General features: G+C 34.6%; 2 protein-coding genes across 4 annotated transcripts; both read left to right on the top strand.

Annotated features, from left to right (window-relative positions):
• The first annotated feature begins 715 nt into the window (after window positions 1-715).
• On the top strand, window positions 716-2005 carry LOC111778727 (aspartic proteinase CDR1-like). The gene has a single exon (XM_023658703.1). It carries the CDS (start codon window positions 716-718, stop codon window positions 2003-2005), a length of 1290 nt encoding a protein of 429 aa, XP_023514471.1.
• A 965-nt stretch (window positions 2006-2970) lies between these two features.
• On the top strand, window positions 2971-14378 carry LOC111778623 (protein transport protein SEC23). Of its 3 annotated transcripts, XM_023658554.1 has the most exons (13): window positions 2971-3049; window positions 3132-3944; window positions 4024-4197; window positions 4350-4511; window positions 5048-5187; window positions 7686-7761; window positions 7847-8022; window positions 8115-8196; window positions 10339-10416; window positions 11108-11269; window positions 11386-11649; window positions 12254-12358; window positions 13899-14378. In XM_023658554.1, the coding sequence occupies exons 2-13, from the start codon at window positions 3219-3221 to the stop codon at window positions 14037-14039; spliced, it is 2286 nt and encodes a 761-aa protein (XP_023514322.1). In that variant the 5' UTR covers window positions 2971-3049; window positions 3132-3218; the 3' UTR covers window positions 14040-14378. The 3 variants fall into 3 exon arrangements, with proteins under 3 accessions (XP_023514322.1, XP_023514321.1, XP_023514323.1); XM_023658553.1 differs by lacking the exon at window positions 2971-3049 and having other exon boundaries at window positions 3056-3944; XM_023658555.1 differs by lacking the exons at window positions 2971-3049; window positions 12254-12358; window positions 13899-14378 and having other exon boundaries at window positions 3056-3944; window positions 11504-11616.
• The last annotated feature ends 6406 nt before the right edge of the window (window positions 14379-20784 follow it).

Consider the following 20784-nt stretch of genomic DNA (forward strand, 5'->3'; position numbering starts at 1 on the left):
TTATCATTATTATTAGAATTTTCATTTTAATTAAAAAAATTTGTATTATATTTAAGTTATTATACTTAAAGAATAAAAAACCGACATTATTACATTTCAATTCCTTCTGATGAGTTAGTATGAGCTTATTCATGCAGATATGCACTCTTCCAATAGGAATCATTTTTTGAAAGATTCTGCGTGGATCTCCGAGATCCTTTCGACAATCTATGTTGTGTTGAAGGGATGTATATATGATCTGATTGATTGTGTAAAACCCACGGTAGCATCGAAATCGNAAAAAAAAAAAAAAAAAAAAAAAAAAAAAAAAAAAAAAAGACAATTATTTTTATATTATGTTAGTATTAGTTAGTGATTTCGCGTAGATGAGTCATTTCTTTCATGATGAACAGTTGGCAAACCGTCTTCCATTTTATCTATGTGGATCGAGAAAAAAGGGGCTCGGGTGAAAGAAAAAATTAAAGGAAAAAAAACGTTTGAATTCCTAAATTAAAACAAATATGGTAACGTTCCAATAATTTTGTTAATATTAATTATCCACATTATTAACGTATCATTGTACCAAAACAAATCCATTGAAAAGGAAACAAAACGTTTTTTTTTTTTTTTGTTAATATTAAAAATTAATTCCAATAAAAAATTTATTTCCTTTTCTAAAATCCCTTCACTATTTAAGTAAATCTCCCATTGCTTCTCCGATCACCAATTATCATCAATGGCTCTAATTTTCTGTCTAATTTTCTTAATCTCCTCCGCCGTCTTCGCCGCTGCCAGCGGTGAATATGGCTTCTCCGTCGAAATGATCCACCGTGACTCCCCCAAGTCTCCTATGTACAACCCATCGGAGACCCACTACCACCGTCTAGCTAACACCCTCCGCCGCTCCATCCTTCTTAACAAAGCGGTGGCGCTGTTAGACACGGCGGAGGCGCCAATGTTCAATGACAGAGGAGAATATCTTGTGGAGGTATCACTTGGAACGCCGCCGTTTCCAATCCTAGCCATTGCTGATACAGGAAGCGACATCGTTTGGACGCAATGCCAACCATGCCCAAAATGCTACGAGCAAACCGCGCCGATGTTTGACCCGAGCAAATCGTCGACTTACAAGATAATCCCCTGTTCCTCGCCGAGTTGCACGTTGGCTGGACAAGAACGTTCTTGCTCCGATCGGTCTGAGTGTCAGTACTCGGTTAGTTACGGGGATGGGTCCCACAGCAACGGCGATTTTGCGGTTGATACCGTCACCATGGGGTCCACCTCTGGTCGCCCCGTGGCGTTTCCTCGTACTGTGGTTGGTTGTGGCCACGACAGTGGTGGTACTTTTAGTACTAATGTTTCCGGGATTGTTGGACTTGGTCGAGGTCCGGCGTCGCTCGTCCCGCAGATGGGTGCCGCCTCCGGCGGCAAATTTTCGTACTGTTTGACTCCGATCGGCGACTCGGCTGAGTCGAGCAAGCTGAACTTCGGCTCTAATGCTCAAGTAGCCGGCTCTGGAACTGTCTCGACTCCGATTAAAACCAGTGACCGTTTCAATTCCTTTTACTCTCTTAACATAGAAGCTATGAGCGTTGGGGGCAAAAGATTTGAATTTCCGGCGGCTTCCGCCTTGGGCGACGGAGCAAATGTCATTATCGACTCCGGCACCACCCTTACTATACTCCCTACAGAGTTCTACTCCACCTTCGCGACGGCGATCTCCGACTCGATAAGCCTTGAGCGAACAGAGGACCCGAATCAATTCTTGGATTTCTGTTTTAAGACCACGAATCTCGACTTTGAAGTGCCGTCCGTGACAGTGCACTTTGAAGGCGCCGATGTCCCCCTCCGTCGTGAAAATGTGTTCGTTATGGTGGCGGAGAATGTTGTTTGCTTGGCCTTCCGCGGCGGCGATGGACAAAGTATTTCCATCTACGGCAACATTGCACAGAACAATTTCCTTGTTGGTTACGATGTTACGAGGAACTCTGTTTCCTTCAAGCAGGCGGATTGTTCCGCTATGTGATTTTTATTTGCCTTCTTGTTTTCAGTCATCTATGTTCTTAGTTCATTATGAATCGTACCAAATATAATAATATTATTTTCTCTTTTATTATGTGATATATATTGAGTGATATTATTTTATTAGTAAATATTGTCTATTTTAGTCTGTTATGTATATTATTAGTCTCGTGATTTTAAAGTCTAAGAGATTTTCTTCGGAGATTTCACAATTTTTATCAAACTTGTCAAGATTTTGACATGATTTGAAGGAGTAAGTGATATTTTTTATGTGTCATGGTAACATTATATTAAAAAAAATGGAAATATAATTTTTATATTAGTATGTACAATAATTTAAAATTATTAGATATCCCGCTCACTTATATGTGTGACATACTATGTTATATTATTAAAATTAGAGTTTTTAAAAATGATGTTAAATATTATATTATATTTTTTCTTATAAAATATTATTGAATTTACACGGATGACATTTTTTAATAAAATTTATAATGAAAATTGTATATATTATTATTTTTTAAATAATATTTATTAAAAAGTATATAAAAAAATGAAAAAAAATTCTCTAATATAACCCTATCTCAATGAATTTTTGGTGCGAAATCATTGTTTCGGTTTCACGCGGTTCTGTAGCGTCTTCCAACTTGCTGTCCGTTCCCCTTCACTTTCTTTGCTGGACAGCACTTGACATTTGTCGGTTATTAGGAGCATCCAAAAACGTCGAAATATAAGTTTCAAATTAAGTTCCGAATTAGTAGATGCTGCCAAGAAGGAGTGACGATACGTAAAAAGGGAGAAACTCCTTAATTCATATCTAATCTTAATTCATTAAACTATGGGCAGTTTTATGGTTTATTTTTCACCCTACAAATTAAGAATTAAAATTGAGAAATGAAATGAAAACATACTCAAATACCGGTAAATTTGTTAAAAAAGAAAAAAGAAAAAAAGAAAAAAAGAAAAGAGAAAAAAAAAAGTGGCAAAATCGATCCGCCAAATTCTGCCGGCTCTTAGACCGCAAGCAGCAGTGTCTTCACACGATCAGGTTACTGTTTCTCTCATTTGTTTCCCACCGATTCCGATTCCGATTCCGGTTCATCATTCGTCGGAAAATTTTCGTTTCTCAGGTCGATCAAGCGCCATATTATCCTAACATCGAATTTGGAGCCGAATTCGAATTGAATCGATTCGACTGAGCATCCATCTTTGTAACAATGACGGAATTTCTTGATTTGGAAGCACAGGATGGCGTCCGGATGCCGTGGAATGTGGTGCCCGGGACGAAGCAAGAAGCTAGCAACTGCATAGTTCCAGTTTCCGCCATGTATACGCCGATCAAAGCCTTCCCGAACATGCCGATGCTACCTTACGCTCCTCTTCGATGTCGTACTTGTCGCGCTATTCTCAATCCGTTTTCTATTGTTGATTTCGCTGCGAAGATCTGGATCTGTCCGTTTTGCTTTCAGCGGAATCATTTCCCTCCTCATTACGCCTCTATTTCCGATGATAACCTTCCGGCGGAGCTATTCCCGCAGTATACTACTATTGAATACGAGTCTTCTGGAGAAACGGTGTCTTCGGTTCCTTCGGTGTTCATGTTTGTGTTGGATACTTGTGTAATTGAAGAGGAGATTGCGTTTTTGAAATCTGCTTTGTCTCAGGCTGTTGATCTGCTTCCTGATAATTCTTTGGTTGGGCTCATTACATATGGTACTTTCGTTCACGTTCATGAATTGGGGTTCGGTCAGATTCCGAAGACGTTTGTGTTTAAGGGCTCCAAGGATGTGTCCAAGGACCAGCTTCTGGAGCAGATGAACTTCTTTCTCAAGAAGCCCAAGCCTCCCACTGGTGTCATTGCTGGCGCGAGAGATGGACTTTCAACTGAGAGCATTTCTCGCTTTCTGCTGCCTAAGTCCGAGTGCGAATTTGCTCTCAATTCCGTATGTATTATAAACTTTGAGATAAAATGACTGTGAGATGCTGTGAATTGAGAATTGAAAATGGTTTTCGAATTAATAGGTTTTGGAGGAGCTGCAGAAAGACCCTTGGGCAGTTCCAGCGGATCAGCGAGCACCGAGGTGCACTGGCACTGCCCTGAGCATTGCCGCCAGCTTGCTTGGCGCTTGTGTTCCTGGTTCAGGAGCAAGAATCTTAGCATTTGTTGGTGGGCCATCGACTGAAGGACCGGGTGCCGTAAGGATATCTTTTTAATATCATGGCACCAATTGTCGTAACCTTCAAAATTAATTGTTCAATTTTGTTAATTCAGTTGGTTTATATATTTGAATGCATCTCGAATTAGGCTCTCTAATTATTCTTATTTCTTCCTCATTTTCACTTTGTAGATTGTGTCTAAAAATTTATCTGAACCAATTCGGTCTCACAAGGACTTGGATAAAGATTCTGCCCCTCATTTTCATAAAGCTGTGAAGTTCTATGAGGGACTCTCGAAGCAGCTTGTTCATCAAGGACATGTACTTGATCTATTCGCTTGTGCTCTTGACCAGGTAATTTGCACCATTGATATGTCCACTTTGTTCTTAATTTTTCAGGGCGCACTCGCAGGTGAATATTTTGCTAATGCAATGGATGTTCACGGGGTGGGAACTTATAATTTTAGTGATGGTAACATATCATATTAGAAGATACTGTTGATGTATTGAGAGCCCTTACAGAATAGTTTGTTTCTCAAATGTTCCACTTTTTGGAGGATTTATTTGGTTGTGAGGTTGAGCTTCCAATAGTCTAATCTTGAAAAATAAATGTTCCTTAAAGAAGCATTATGTTCTTTAGGATTTATTATTTCTGTTAGATGCTTGCATATATTTTATGGAAGACTAAGCAGTTAGATGAAAAAAGATTATCCAGTGGGAAAGGGAATATGGGAAATTTTCACATTGCAGCTTTAGAATCCTAATTCTTATCCTTAAACGATAATAATTTATTTTATTTCTAATTATAGTTTATAACAGACATTGATGTTCCATTGTTCATTTGCACGTGTTTTGAGATTACATAATTTTAATGTACATATGTTATTTAGGTCGGTATTGCTGAAATTAAAGTTGCAGTTGAAAAGACTGGAGGGCTTGTTGTGCTTGCAGAAAGTTTTGGCCACTCAGTTTTTAAGGATTCACTTAAACGTGTTTTTTCGGGTGAATATGATCTTGGTTTAGCATCAAAGTAAGCTTTTCACTTAAATGTGTTTAAGGCACATGTCCTCTTGATTTTAGTTTTTTGTACTTTCCCATTTGCATTAGTGTTACTCAGGACATATATCTTCTAATATGTAGAAAAAATTATAAGTTCAATCTTGTAATTGTACATTTTTATTTGCTGCCCCTTTCTTGGAATAGTAAAGATATCTGATTGTTTTTGTTTATGATTCATATCTATTTCAGACTGCCAATTTATAGATGTATTTGTGACATTTTAATCAGAACCTACATTTGTTGAGGGTTGAGGCCTAGGCTTGTGATTGATGTCCTGAACCAGTTGGTGTTAGCTGGTATGGTAAAGGTGTGGTTGAGGGTTTTAATGTGGGGACGGAGAGTCTGGATTGGTTACAACTTCATTTTGCAGATATCCTTTTTTTTTTTTAGAAGGAAAGAACCATTACCAATCTAAATTGTTTTTTTTTTGTCCTTTGAAACTCTCTGGTCTTCAAATAAATTGGCAATAGTGATTCCTCCAAGTTGACCTATTGGGCTTCTATGGTCAAGTGTGAGCTTAGTCAGCTTCCTTGGCCTTATCTAGGATTTTCTTTTGGGAGTAAAGTGAGAAGTGGCCTTTTTGGAACCTGGTGGTGGAGAAAGTCCATCAACGACCATCTTCTTGAGGAAATGGCCTTCTTTTCCAAGGGAGGGAGACTTACTTTGGTTTATTCATTGCTAAGTATCCCTTATACTTTCTTTCCTTGTTTAGAATTCACGTTTCTGTTTGTAAAAGCATTGGCAGTTCATCGAGGATTTTCTTGTGGGACAGAGTGAATAAGGATGGTGGGTCCCACCTAATCAAGTGGGAAGCTGTTTTGAAGCTGATGGAGTTTGGTGCTTTAGGTATTGATAACTTGAGAGTATGTAATGAGGTTTTTTTTTGGCAAAATGGTGGTGAAATTTCTTTCAAGTAATCAAATGCTTTGTGATGTAGGAATGTGGTGAGTAAGTATGGACCACATCCTTTTGAGTGGGTTTCAAGTTGTAGGTTCAAGGGTATGGGTTCAAGAAAACACCTCAGGGCTGCTATAGTTTCAGACTCCCCTTTTTTCTCCTAGTTTGTTAAATGCTTGGTTGGGGTGGTTCAAAAACCTATTTTTTGGAGGATTCCTCGGTGGGTGACAAGCCCCTTTGTACTTTGCTTCCATAGTTTTATCACCTTTCAGATAAGAGGTTGCAGTTGGTAGCCTTTTCTATGCATTCCTTTGATAAGTCATGTTGCTTTCCTTTGGTTTTCATTGCCCCCCTCACTTATCAAGAGATATTGGAGGTTGTTACCCTTCTTACTGTCATTTTCGATCAGGTGATCTGTCATGAGAGAAGGGACTCCTGAATTTGGATCCCAGCACAACCGATGATTTCCCCTTTGGACTTTTTCCCCATGGCCTTTGCTTCCTTCTCCCTCCCAGGGTGCTTCTATGCTATGGCCTCTTTGGAAGGTTAAGATTTCTAAGAAACTGAAGTCCTTTGCTTCATAATTGTTGAAACTAATGTTAAATATAGGAATTCTAAATTAGGGAATTATCATTTTTTTCTTTAATATATAATATGTGAAACCTAAAATTTAGGGGTTTTGATTAGATTAGATTAGTTTTTCCATATATTTATTGAGTTGTATCATAAGTTATAAAGAACGAATAAATATATCAGAAACCTGTCTTGCATGAGAGAATGACCACTCAGGACCATCTAGGCAGACATTCTCCTTTTGTGTTGCACCTGCCATACTGTGTTATTTTCAGCCAGCAAGAGGAGAACCTTTACTGTTTCCTATGAGTTGTTGTTCTATGATTGGTGAGGTACTCTTTAATCCTCCTTTTGAGAGAAGGGAAGAGTTCTGTTGTAGGCTTGTTTTTTCACTATATTGAGAGAATAATATGAACTTTAGAGGGGCTGAAAAATCTTGGGAGGAGGTTGACAGATGGTTAGGTTTAACACTTCTTTATGGATGTCTGTTAATTGAACTTTTTATAATTACTAGCTTGGTCTAATTTTTTTTAGATTGAAGTCTGTTCTTGTAGCTAGTGTTTGGACTCCTATCCTAGAACATTTTTCTATGCTTTGTACATTCTTTCATTTTCTACATGAATCTCGGTCATTAAGCAGACATTTTAAATAGAACTAAGAATTATGTCTGATAAAATGCTCCATCTTTATTTGGGCAGAAAAATATGATTTGTAAGTTTGTAATGAGATACTTATTAGTTAATCATTTCCTGAGTTGCTTTTTTCATCAAAGCCCCGGGAGATGCTTTGTGGAGAAGGGACATGGAATTCATTGTATATGTAGTCTAGTCGGGGAGTTAAATTTTATTTTTTGGAAGACTTTGATTAACAATTAGGATTATTCAAGATTAATCAAAGCTTCCACATTTACTTTCATTCAAGTTATATTATTTAACAATGCTGCGTGTTTCTAGCTGTTAACTTCTTACTTTTTATCTTCCTCTTTTACTATTGTTGCAGTGGTATATTTGAGATCAATTGCTCAAAGGATATCAAAGTTCAGGGTGTTATTGGTCCTTGTGCCTCTCTTGAAAAGGTACTGCCTAAGGAATAAAGAAAGCCTGCCTCTTCTTTTCAAATGTTTTGCATCTTTGAAGTTCATTTTGTGTGCTTTTGTGCAGAAAGGTCCGTTGTGCTCAGACACTGTCATTGGTCAAGGAAATACAAGTGCATGGAAAATGTGTGGCTTTGATAAAGCAACAACTTTGAGTCTCATATTTGAAATTGTTAAAAAAGAGACCTCAGATGCTACTGTTCAATCTGCCAGCAATCAGTTTTACTTTCAATTTTTGACGTAGTATGAAACATAAACTTTATCTTTCTAGCTATTTCATATGGTATGTTTAAGTGGATGGAATCCTTTCTTACTTTATTCAGATTTGTTTCCAGTTATCAAAACAGCAGTGGTCAAATGAGACTCCGTGTTACAACCCTTTCTAGGAGATGGGTTGCTGGACCTGGAAGCATACAGGTGAGTGTTTGCCTCCCTACTTGTAGATTGTGTCTGGGAGATGATTTGGGTGTATGGGAGCTTTTTTTAGTAACTTTTGTCTGCTTTTACTAATAACTTTCTGGTTCCTCGTAAAGCTTAAGTACCCATTGTAAAATTTGTAATCTCTATCCACAAGAATTTGATTTTGGAAGGAAGAATTAATTTAGATCCTAAATTAAAATAAAACAAGGGAAAACAACTATAAGAAATAATCGACCTGACATGATCTCACTGAATTTTTGTTTTAGAAAGCAGAAAGCTGTTTTCCACATTAATGCCATTGAATTTAAAGGTCACATGCTTAACATGTACACTGTATTTTATTTCGATTAGGATGAAGGTACTGATGAGTAGGTTATGAAGGAGTGTTTTGGAAGTTTTTAACTATCATATAGTTGCCCCTAGGATCATCAAGAATTTCAGCCTAACTCCTAACTTCAAAGATAACGCCAGAAACTTGGCTGGGACTGTGGGGTTCGTGTGGAAACATTTTCAAGAATTTGAACTGAAAGGAATTGAAGAGTGTATAACTTCGACAGAAACTTAGAAAGTGATTGAAGAGTGTTTTGTTTTCATGCCTGGCTTTCTCTTGGTATATTTTGTACAAGCATTTTGTAATTGTTTTCTCTTCCATTACTGTAAATTGGATGGCCAAACCACTATATATAGCATGTGAGGGTGTTCTGTTTCCTTTTCTGTCCATTCCCACTATGAAGATTGGACAACGATGGAATGCAGTGACCTTGAATTACATAAACTTGAATTTGGGGAAGGAGGATGAAGTTTAATTTCCCAATGGTTTTTATTTTATTTATTTATTTTATATTTAACTTCTTTTATTAATTTTTAAAGATGGTTAATTTTCAATTACAAAGTTACTAATTCTTTAAATAATTATAGTTTTAATTACAAGAAGTTTTTAGTTGCTGAAGAAAACTGTGGACTACACATTCACTTCATACACTGTACATTCCCATGGTAGAAAATTGTTAGTTTTAAGATGGTAATGTAGTGTACTGGATAATCCCATGCAGGGTACATCCATCACTAATTTGTATAAAATATGTACTTTGTATTCTTTTATTCTCCTCAAAAGAGACTAAGAGACGACATATTGGCTACTTCTCTATCAAAGTGGAAATCCTGGAATAAAAGAAGGTACAGAAACAGTGTAGGCATGTTTTTGGTTGGGAGAAGATGATAAAGGAAGATGGTCCAAGATTTTGGGGGTTGAGTCAGACCAAATACAGAAATGACAACGAGCAATCTCACACCTAAACTGTGCCCGCCTAGGAAACTTTGGAAAGTCACCAATTAATGCCAGTTGTAGAACATTTCTTCCTATTAATGTTCAAATTGGATATAGACTAAAACAATTGGGGCTAATTCAGATTAGTGAAAGAATCCTCCCTCAAGGAAAAAGAATGATGTACATCCGCAAATTGCAAATGAATGGGATGAACCATGTCTCTTTCCTCTCCTTCAACTAAATCTCTTTCCATCCACCTTGAAATAAGTCCACTAATCACATCCATTGCCAAAATGAGTAGACAATTAGATAGAGGATCACCTTGCCCAAGCTTCCTACAAGCAAAAAAATTTACCTTTGACTTGCCATTAATTAGATTAGAAATGATAGTCGAGCATTATCGACTTCCAACTTAAGCTCTCTATACAAACCAAAAACCTTTGTCCACTAGATCTTGTCTGAAAATTCTCCACCAGCATGATTGTAAGCCTTTTCACAATCAATTTTAGAAACAATACCTTTCTTCTTATGAGACTTCTAATCCTTGATAGCCTTGTTGGCAATAAGGACCTCATCAAGAAGCTACCTCTTGGGCATACAAACAGTAAATATACAGGAAATGGTGTGGATCAAGGCCTTTTTTATTCTATACACTAAAACCTTAGTGATAATTCTATAGGAGCTAGTAGGCCTAAAATCCTCTCTGTAGACCATTGACAGAACGCGAGAGTCTCTTTCAGACCTAGAGTCAATAATACCGGCCTTGTAACATTCTCATAAATTCCTTAAATATAAGTTAATCTTGTTGATCTCCCAATTGTGTAAGAAGACCATTGGTAGTTTAAAAGAAGAAATTTTCACTTTTGTTATAGGACTTGATTGCGGGGTTTGACCAAGAAGCTGCTGCTGCAGTCATGGCACGTCTAGTTTCCTTCAAGATGGAAAATGAGGTAATCATCTTTTAATTTTCTAGTTTTTAAATCCTGAATTGTAGTAATCATCTTTTAATTTTCTAGTTTTTAATTGGTAATCATCTTGTTCTATAGTTTTGGACTTGTATGGATAAATCTGGAATCGTAGTAATAATGACATTTTCTGAAATGTTTATGCAAAAATAATGTGTAGTAGATGTTTCATCCTTCAATTTATAACGCATTTTCAAGGATTACAGTACGTACTCTTAAGAATCAGTTCAGTGAAAAATGCAAAAGTTGAATAAATGCCTTCTCAGGACTTGTTATTTTGTTATATCATCAGCTCTTTGTTAGGAGTTCGGGCTTCATAATTCAGGCTATATCACTACGTACGAGTATGAACATTTTAACACCTGTAGTATAAGCAAACAATTTAAGTCGCAAAACAGTTGAATTGGAAAACATTGTCTGTCGGGGGAGTTCTCTGGGCATTATATCTGGTAACGGAGTTGAATATATTTTGATATTGGATGATAGAAATCGCTAAATGATTATATTAGTGCTGACCAAAATATATTTTGAATATTGATACAGGATGGTAAAAATATATACTTGTATGTAACTTGTTAGCAAAGTTAGTCTTTTCCGTTCTATATTCTTGTTGTACTGCAACAGTTTGTTTTTTGCTATTATGTTTTAATATTGGAAAGTTGCAACTGGTATCCAGGCAGAGTTTGATCCTATAAGATGGTTGGATAAATCATTGATTCATCTTTGTTCCCGTTTTGGAGATTATCAGAAGGATACTCCATCTTCCTTCAGCTTATCTCCACGTTTTTCAATATTCCCTCAGTTTATCTTTCATTTGCGACGATCTCAGTTTGTGCAGGTATTTATTTGTTTATATACTTGCAATGGGTTTCAATACCAATTTAGTTTAATATTATTATAACCAATATCAGAATACGTCAGTGACATTTTTCTAATTCAATGTGAACTTTGAAGGTTTTTAATAATAGTCCTGATGAGACTGCGTACTTCAGAATGATCCTGAACCGTGAGAATGTTGCTAATTCTGTAGTAATGATCCAACCGTCATTGATTTCTTACACATTTCATTCAGCCCCAGAACCAGTTCTTCTTGATGTAGCTGCCATTGCGGCTGACAGGATTCTCCTACTGGATGCATATTTCACTGTTGTTATCTTCCACGGGGCAACTATTGCCCAATGGAGGAAAGCTGGGTATCATAATCAGCCTGAACATCAGGTATTTCTTTTTCTCGTCGTCACTCTTAGAAGTACTGAATATTTATTCAAATGGTACTGCAGAATTAGCGTGTACATTTTCATTTTGGAGTAAAAGTAATCATGAAAAGTTAATTGAGAAACGACATTAAATAATTGTTATATATGTTGATGACCTGATCTTTCGTTGAGACATCTATTTCTCTGCTCTTCTACTTTCTCAACCCACTTAATTCTTGGAATTTCCTTCTGGCCTGGCATTTCCGCAAGAGTTTTGAGAAGTAATTGAATCATTCAGGCAGTTGTTTCTCCGTGTTGAGACCATATTTCCTCAAAAGACTAGGTTATAGCGTCTGCTCTAGATGATTATCCAGTAATTAGTATGTCATCAATGTCGATATGAGAAATCTCCTCTTCCATTTCTATTTCTGTTGACTTCTTCATATTTATTTTGGACTAGTATAGGGGACAATTTCAAACTGAAGTGGTTAGCAAGGTGATGGGGATTTCTTTCTGGTCCATTGAATTTTGTTTGTGTCTATGATGGTAGACCGAGGTGCTGATTTTTAACTAACTACAAATTGCTTATGCTTGCTACTTAAAAACAAATTTCACTACTTTTACAGGCGTTTGCCCAGTTGCTGCAAGCTCCTCGGGATGATGTAGATGCAACAATCAAGGAAAGATTTCCAGTACCACGTTTGGTGATCTGTGATCAGCATGGTTCGCAGGTTTGTCCATATCTACTTTTCATACATAGTTCAGTGACCCTGTATATCCCTTTCTTGTTTTACTTATTCTGCTTAATCAAAGGCACTTCTTCATCTGGTCCGTCCACTTCCTTCTTGACTTATGGTCTTGTTTGTGGTAATAATATACTAAGGGGGTTGCCATACAACGCATTAACTGTAATTAGTCATCCCATTTAGTAATCAAGAAAAAGTCGAGCATTTAAAAAGTGAGTGCTTTAATTTTCACATATAATCTCTCGTGTTTATGGAGAAGGCTTCTGATAAGAACCCATGCAGAGGCATGGAGAAGGAAAACCGAACTTGGAAAATATGAAACTCCACAAATAATACGATTTAGGGAAGAGGCTCCAAGGCCAATATTTTATTTTATTTTATTATTATTATCTTTTTTTTGGATAGAAAACAAATATGTATACTCAAAAGTAGACCATACTACAGCCTAAGGGCAAGGGGTAGAGATTACCCCTTCCCCCACAAAACTAGCAAAGAAGAGCCTTCCAATTGTTAATAGTCATTAGAAGGTTTTCCTTACAAAAGATTAAGTATGATTTGGTCAACACCAAGAGGCATTGTGTTGCATCAAAAGCCAAAAAGACTAAAAAAGAGATGACTTATCTTAGAACACCCGGTTGTTCCTTTCCCTCCAAAGGCCTCAAAACAAGTCTCCAAGGCCAATCTAATTCAACTAATTCCTCAATCCAACACACAAAAACCAACTTTCATTGCGAAAGAAAAGAGAAGAAAAATGGAAGGAAAGCTGAATACAACGTACAAGACTACAAAAAGTAATGTTCCAATTTTGAAAAACGAGAGAAAGGATCTAAAGTTGAAATATTTGTAATTTTAGTCCATATGTAAACAGCAGGATGCTATCTCAAAATCTTAAAATAACTAGAGGAAATGTATAAAAGTGCCCCTCAACTCTACTGGTGAAGTAGTAAAGTTATACTATGGTCCTCAGTTTATTTCCCGTTTTCACCCAAATGTCAAATATTGCTAGTCAAAATCTAACAATGATAACTCATTTCACTTCACCCCAGAAGATTGACTTTGTTGTGGGGATGTCAACACATCGAACCTCAAGGAGTTTACCTTATGTAGGAAGAAAACATGACTTTGTTTAGTTTATTTTAATGTAATTTAGTTAAATTGTTAATTTTAGTTTGTCATTTTGTTAATTAGTAGTTAGGATCTAATTGCTCTTTCATTATTTTTTATGGATAATAACAGCAATATTTAGATTGTAATATAGTAGTTTTTGAACTTTCCATCAAGGAAATTATGAGTGTTTACTCTCTAGTGAGAGTTTTCCGGTCTTCTTGACATGAATTTCCCCTAATGGATTTGTTTCCATCTTAACAAAAATCGCTGCATAATTACCTCATGCAAGTAACGACCCTCATTTTTAACTCATAACAAGAACATCTGACAACAATTCCAGAACTAGTTTTCCTCTTCTAGTCGTCAAAAGAACCTCATCCACTGACCTGTTCATTACTTCTTTCTGTTTTGGGCGCAGGCACGTTTTCTTCTGGCAAAGCTGAATCCTTCAGCCACCTATAACACTGAGTCTCCCCTTCCCGGCGGAGATATCATCTTCACCGACGATGTCAGCTTCGAAGTCTTCTTAGATCATCTGCAGAGGTTAACCGTCCAATAAAAAAAAACACAGGTTGGGATTTCTGCAGTTTTGTAACATTGCCTTCTAGTTTGTATAGTAATTTTTCCATTTCCATTGAGCCTAATTCGTTAGCTCGTCGCTCTTTTACATGGAAAAACTTAGATGTTTTCATCCTTTGATGCTTTTAAATTTATGAACCTTAGGAGGGTACTTTTAGGTTAGTGTTCTGAACGAATTTGCTTTCTCTTTTTATAATTCATTGCATGGTGTTATTATCCTGCAATCATAGGGAAGGTGTCCTGAGTTTGTAATTTTTGTTGAATAGGAAATTTTATGAATAAGATAGACTTCGCTGTCACAATCATATATTTTGATTTTCGAAGTGATTATTCTCCATTTTATTGCTTATTGCTCATTCAAATAGTCAACTTGAGCCTAGGACAGGAGACATTAATAGCCTTCTCTAAAGCTTCTTCGAACTTCTGAATATTACTTTGTATGGAAGAATAAAAAAAAAAAACTCATCCAAATGGGATTTCTTTTTCAATCGTGTGGCGTCGTCATCTTGACACGCTCACGACCAGTCTTAAGGAAATCAAGCCCCATATATATTTTTCGTTCTAGCTTTGTGGCTTCATTAGACCTTAGGCGAGGTTTGTCTTTGCCAAACGAACATTGCTGGTGCGGAATTTAAGCTTGTTCGATCACACACCGTCTGCGTGTATATGTTCAATCGTATGCGACACAACCGATTTCTTGCTTGAATAGTTACCTGGATTAGAAATTCATTGATTTGATCTCTACATCAATTTCTTCATTACCAGAAAGGTCCAGAAGGCAACCATGAATTAGAATCGGGATGGCAATTCTCGGTTGGGTTGGGCCTTCATTTTGGATGCCATATTGGGCCATATGGATACGTTTCTGAAGCCCAATCCAGTGTAGAACATGTCCGGTTTTTTGCTTCTAGAAATTAAGTTCAGAAATACTATCACACAGACCCAAGTTTTTACTTTTCACTTGGTTTCAATTTATGTTGGGTTAAAATAAAAAATAAATAATAAAAAATATAAAAAAGAAGGAAAAAAGCTTTATCAAATTTTAAAAACTAATATTTTTTTAAAAAAATAAATGTGGAGATGAGGTGAATAATAATAAGTGTTTTATCTATCAAACGGACAAATGGGTAAATAAGTTGCTTCTCCTACGATATGACCATTCCTTCGTCCTAATTTTTGTTACCTTTCGAACATCAATCTCAATGTTTAAATACAATATGTCACATATATATTTTCATATAATAATAAGATATTGAAGTCAGATGATACGAATTTTTATAACAAGAAAATGAGCTATTAAAGAAAGAAAAAAGTTAAAAAAACATTTTTAGTTGAAAAGATATCTCTCAAATTTTAAAAGTAACGTTAATACTTTAACTTTAGGGACGAAAATCATCTATCACCGGTATCCATTGTTCGAATTCCTTATGATATGCAACTGAAACAAGTTCTTGCGAATGGGAAAAGGGGCGGTTTGAATGTGGGGGCTGTTCTTATTTTACCCGAAGGGTTTGAATTAGCCCCCTCCCATCTTTTCTTTAATCTCGGGAGAAATACGATCGGGGGCTAATTCAAACCCTTCGGGTAAAATAAGAACAGTCCCCACATTCAAACCGCCCATTTCCCCATTCGCAAGAACTTGTTTTAGTTGCATATCACAGAGAATTTGAACAACTGCTTAAAATACAGTATCAAGAACTTCGATATCTACAGGCTTATTAGCTAAATAGCAGTTGGTGCAGACAATACGGCCGATTGCTTCTCGCTAGCTAAAAATTTAGGTATTTTAAGAAAGTTTAAAAAGTGTTATGGAGAGTCCTAAGATAATCTTTTTTATTATTAATTTACCCATTTAAGAAAGCAGAATAAGACAGGAAAATGGCTCTGAATTATTTTATTTTTTTAATTTTTTAATGGGTGGAAGAAAAACGAGGGAAAAAAAAAGACGAAATTCTATTTTATTTTGTGTTGTTTATTTAATCGATGTTTAATTATTAATTTGATATAATAAACAACAATACATTTACACTAAAACAGTGGATTTAGTTTAATTAAAAAATCAGCAAAGGAAATATATATATATATATATATATATATATATATAAAACTATAAAATAATCATATTAAAGTGTCATGTGATAATAATTAATATTATAAAAAATTGGTCAATAAACTTTTCATAAAAAATAATTTTCCATTTTAATTTTTTTTCCAAAAATATAAAAAAAAAGTTATACTATAAGTTTCAATTTTAAACTTATAAATTATTTAAATTAAATAAAAATTAAAACTTATTTAAAATGTTTTTTTAATTAGTTCAAGTAAATATTAATATATTTTAAAAATGTCAACTCATAGAAAATAATATTTGTAAATGTCATATTACACTTCTTTATTCAACTTTATTGACCTTATTGGATTGTCCTCCATTTGAAAAACATTTAATACTTTGAACAAAAATGCCGTTAAGTTGGATTGTAACTCTGTTTTCGAGTTAGTTGGGTTGACTAGCAAAAAAAATGGTCAACCTGTAAAACGAACCGAATTATTGGTTTTTAAAAAATTCAACTGAACAAAAACCGAAAAATATCTGATCCAACTCAACTTTTATGATTTGGGTTGAGTAGTTCGAATTGACTGAGTTATCGGGTCATATGAACACGCTTAAATAAATTAATTTTTTTCTCACAATTTACAAACGGTAAATATGGAGTACGAAGATTTGAACCTTAAAGAAGTTTATGCGACGGACGAATATATAATTAAAAAATTAATTGAGTGTTGTTTGTTCTTCATATGCTTCAAGAGTAGTTGACTTAATTATTTAATGGAACTATACAACTCACTAATTAAAATTAAAATAATAATTAAAACCCTAATTATTAAATTGAAAATGAAACCACTCCCAACCAAAGCCAAATAAGTCCATAAAATGCTCCAACAAGTGTTAAATTATCATTCTAAACCATCTTCTAATATATTTTATTAGGTTAAATTATATCTCTAATTTTAATTTTAATCTTAATTTTTATAATTTTAAAATATTTTAATCTATGTCTTCGATTGGGTCTAGGGTTTCGGGATCATACCCGACTCGAATCCAACTCGGTTCATCGTCTTCTTCACCTAAATCATCGCAACCTTTTATTCTCTCCTACGACAATAATTTCGACAACCCTTGTCCTAAAATTGTAGATTATCTCGTGCAAAGCCAATTATGAGAAACATTGAAGAGAGATGTTAATCTATAATTTCAGGGTTCGTCCTCAATTGATTGTTTTTGTGGGGAATAAGACCGACCTCGCTAGTTGCTAGAGGAAGCAGGGTGGCTTCCATGGGTGCGACCACGATTAGTGGCTGTGAATGTCGCAGGAGTGGAGCCAGAGAACTCAATGAAACGCTAAAACAACTCAAAACTTTCAGCTTTAGAGGCTATATCTGCAAAACACGGGAGCTCCAAATTGGGAGAGGCAAAAGATTTGGAAGGAGAATAAGTACCGAATGAACTATACGGTAAAAAAACGAGGGAGAGATATTCTATGGTTGTGTAAATTCTACTGAATCGTTCAAATTCTAAAAACCACCGACGACCCTTTTTTTTTTTTTTTTCAATTCTCAGCTATAACGATGTTAATATCACACTCCTCGTCTAAGGTATTAGGAATACGACCAAATAATTTAAAATAATCAATTCCACTTATAAAAGCACAATACTTCTTTTCCCAAAAGAATATATTATTTATATAATAATGTTGCCCTATGCTTGTAATTATATTAAGATAAGGGTTGAAATGTATATAATATGCCCACTTGTGACATCTAATAATAAAATATGTATATAACTCACAATTATATTTTAGTAATTTTGTATACTTAAAAACTTTATATTATAATAATTTATATGCTTTTTTCATAATGCTTTCTCTTTCCTCTAGACCTTTTATTTTTCTATTTGTTCTAGGGTTTCACACACACCCATATAGTTTATAATAATTAATTCCTTTCCCAAAAAGAATTACATTGTTGGCCCTTTTANTATATATATATATATATATATATATATATATATATAAAACTATAAAATAATCATATTAAAGTGTCATGTGATAATAATTAATATTATAAAAAATTGGTCAATAAACTTTTCATAAAAAATAATTTTCCATTTTAATTTTTTTTCCAAAAATATAAAAAAAAAGTTATACTATAAGTTTCAATTTTAAACTTATAAATTATTTAAATTAAATAAAAATTAAAACTTATTTAAAATGTTTTTTTAATTAGTTCAAGTAAATATTAATATATTTTAAAAATGTCAACTCATAGAAAATAATATTTGTAAATGTCATATTACACTTCTTTATTCAACTTTATTGACCTTATTGGATTGTCCTCCATTTGAAAAACATTTAATACTTTGAACAAAAATGCCGTTAAGTTGGATTGTAACTCTGTTTTCGAGTTAGTTGGGTTGACTAGCAAAAAAAATGGTCAACCTGTAAAACGAACCGAATTATTGGTTTTTAAAAAATTCAACTGAACAAAAACCGAAAAATATCTGATCCAACTCAACTTTTATGATTTGGGTTGAGTAGTTCGAATTGACTGAGTTATCGGGTCATATGAACACGCTTAAATAAATTAATTTTTTTCTCACAATTTACAAACGGTAAATATGGAGTACGAAGATTTGAACCTTAAAGAAGTTTATGCGACGGACGAATATATAATTAAAAAATTAATTGAGTGTTGTTTGTTCTTCATATGCTTCAAGAGTAGTTGACTTAATTATTTAATGGAACTATACAACTCACTAATTAAAATTAAAATAATAATTAAAACCCTAATTATTAAATTGAAAATGAAACCACTCCCAACCAAAGCCAAATAAGTCCATAAAATGCTCCAACAAGTGTTAAATTATCATTCTAAACCATCTTCTAATATATTTTATTAGGTTAAATTATATCTCTAATTTTAATTTTAATCTTAATTTTTATAATTTTAAAATATTTTAATCTATGTCTTCGATTGGGTCTAGGGTTTCGGGATCATACCCGACTCGAATCCAACTCGGTTCATCGTCTTCTTCACCTAAATCATCGCAACCTTTTATTCTCTCCTACGACAATAATTTCGACAACCCTTGTCCTAAAATTGTAGATTATCTCGTGCAAAGCCAATTATGAGAAACATTGAAGAGAGATGTTAATCTATAATTTCAGGGTTCGTCCTCAATTGATTGTTTTTGTGGGGAATAAGACCGACCTCGCTAGTTGCTAGAGGAAGCAGGGTGGCTTCCATGGGTGCGACCACGATTAGTGGCTGTGAATGTCGCAGGAGTGGAGCCAGAGAACTCAATGAAACGCTAAAACAACTCAAAACTTTCAGCTTTAGAGGCTATATCTGCAAAACACGGGAGCTCCAAATTGGGAGAGGCAAAAGATTTGGAAGGAGAATAAGTACCGAATGAACTATACGGTAAAAAAACGAGGGAGAGATATTCTATGGTTGTGTAAATTCTACTGAATCGTTCAAATTCTAAAAACCACCGACGACCCTTTTTTTTTTTTTTTTCAATTCTCAGCTATAACGATGTTAATATCACACTCCTCGTCTAAGGTATTAGGAATACGACCAAATAATTTAAAATAATCAATTCCACTTATAAAAGCACAATACTTCTTTTCCCAAAAGAATATATTATTTATATAATAATGTTGCCCTATGCTTGTAATTATATTAAGATAAGGGTTGAAATGTATATAATATGCCCACTTGTGACATCTAATAATAAAATATGTATATAACTCACAATTATATTTTAGTAATTTTGTATACTTAAAAACTTTATATTATAATAATTTATATGCTTTTTTCATAATGCTTTCTCTTTCCTCTAGACCTTTTATTTTTCTATTTGTTCTAGGGTTTCACACACACCCATATAGTTTATAATAATTAATTCCTTTCCCAAAAAGAATTACATTGTTGGCCCTTTTATTATTTTAAATTATTTTTTCACCCCTGGTTTTTTTCCTGTTCATCTTTGAGTGTTTAAGTTTCTCTCAGTATCTTCTGTTTATGGCNGTGTTGTTTGTTCTTCATATGCTTCAAGAGTAGTTGACTTAATTATTTAATGGAACTATACAACTCACTAATTAAAATTAAAATAATAATTAAAACCCTAATTATTAAATTGAAAATGAAACCACTCCCAACCAAAGCCAAATAAGTCCATAAAATGCTCCAACAAGTGTTAAATTATCATTCTAAACCATCTTCTAATATATTTTATTAGGTTAAATTATATCTCTAATTTTAATTTTAATCTTAATTTTTATAATTTTAAAATATTTTAATCTATGTCTTCGATTGGGTCTAGGGTTTCGGGATCATACCCGACTCGAATCCAACTCGGTTCATCGTCTTCTTCACCTAAATCATCGCAACCTTTTATTCTCTCCTACGACAATAATTTCGACAACCCTTGTCCTAAAATTGTAGATTATCTCGTGCAAAGCCAATTATGAGAAACATTGAAGAGAGATGTTAATCTATAATTTCAGGGTTCGTCCTCAATTGATTGTTTTTGTGGGGAATAAGACCGACCTCGCTAGTTGCTAGAGGAAGCAGGGTGGCTTCCATGGGTGCGACCACGATTAGTGGCTGTGAATGTCGCAGGAGTGGAGCCAGAGAACTCAATGAAACGCTAAAACAACTCA

The sequence above is a fragment of the Cucurbita pepo genome, chromosome LG17 (assembly GCF_002806865.2).
Source record: "Cucurbita pepo subsp. pepo cultivar mu-cu-16 chromosome LG17, ASM280686v2, whole genome shotgun sequence".
NCBI lineage: Eukaryota > Viridiplantae > Streptophyta > Magnoliopsida > Cucurbitales > Cucurbitaceae > Cucurbita > Cucurbita pepo.

Excerpts from the sequence above, each read along its gene's own strand:
- LOC111778727 (XM_023658703.1), top strand. The coding sequence starts at position 716 with ATGGCTCTAATTTTCTGTCTAATTTTCTTAATCTCCTCCGCCGTCTTC.
- LOC111778623 (XM_023658554.1), top strand. The coding sequence starts at position 3,219 with ATGACGGAATTTCTTGATTTGGAAGCACAGGATGGCGTCCGGATGCCG. Across the intron at positions 8,023-8,114 it reads TACTTTCAATTTTTGACGTA|TTATCAAAACAGCAGTGGTC; the intron begins GTATGAAACATA and ends ATTTGTTTCCAG. Across the intron at positions 11,270-11,385 it reads GACGATCTCAGTTTGTGCAG|GTTTTTAATAATAGTCCTGA; the intron begins GTATTTATTTGT and ends TGAACTTTGAAG.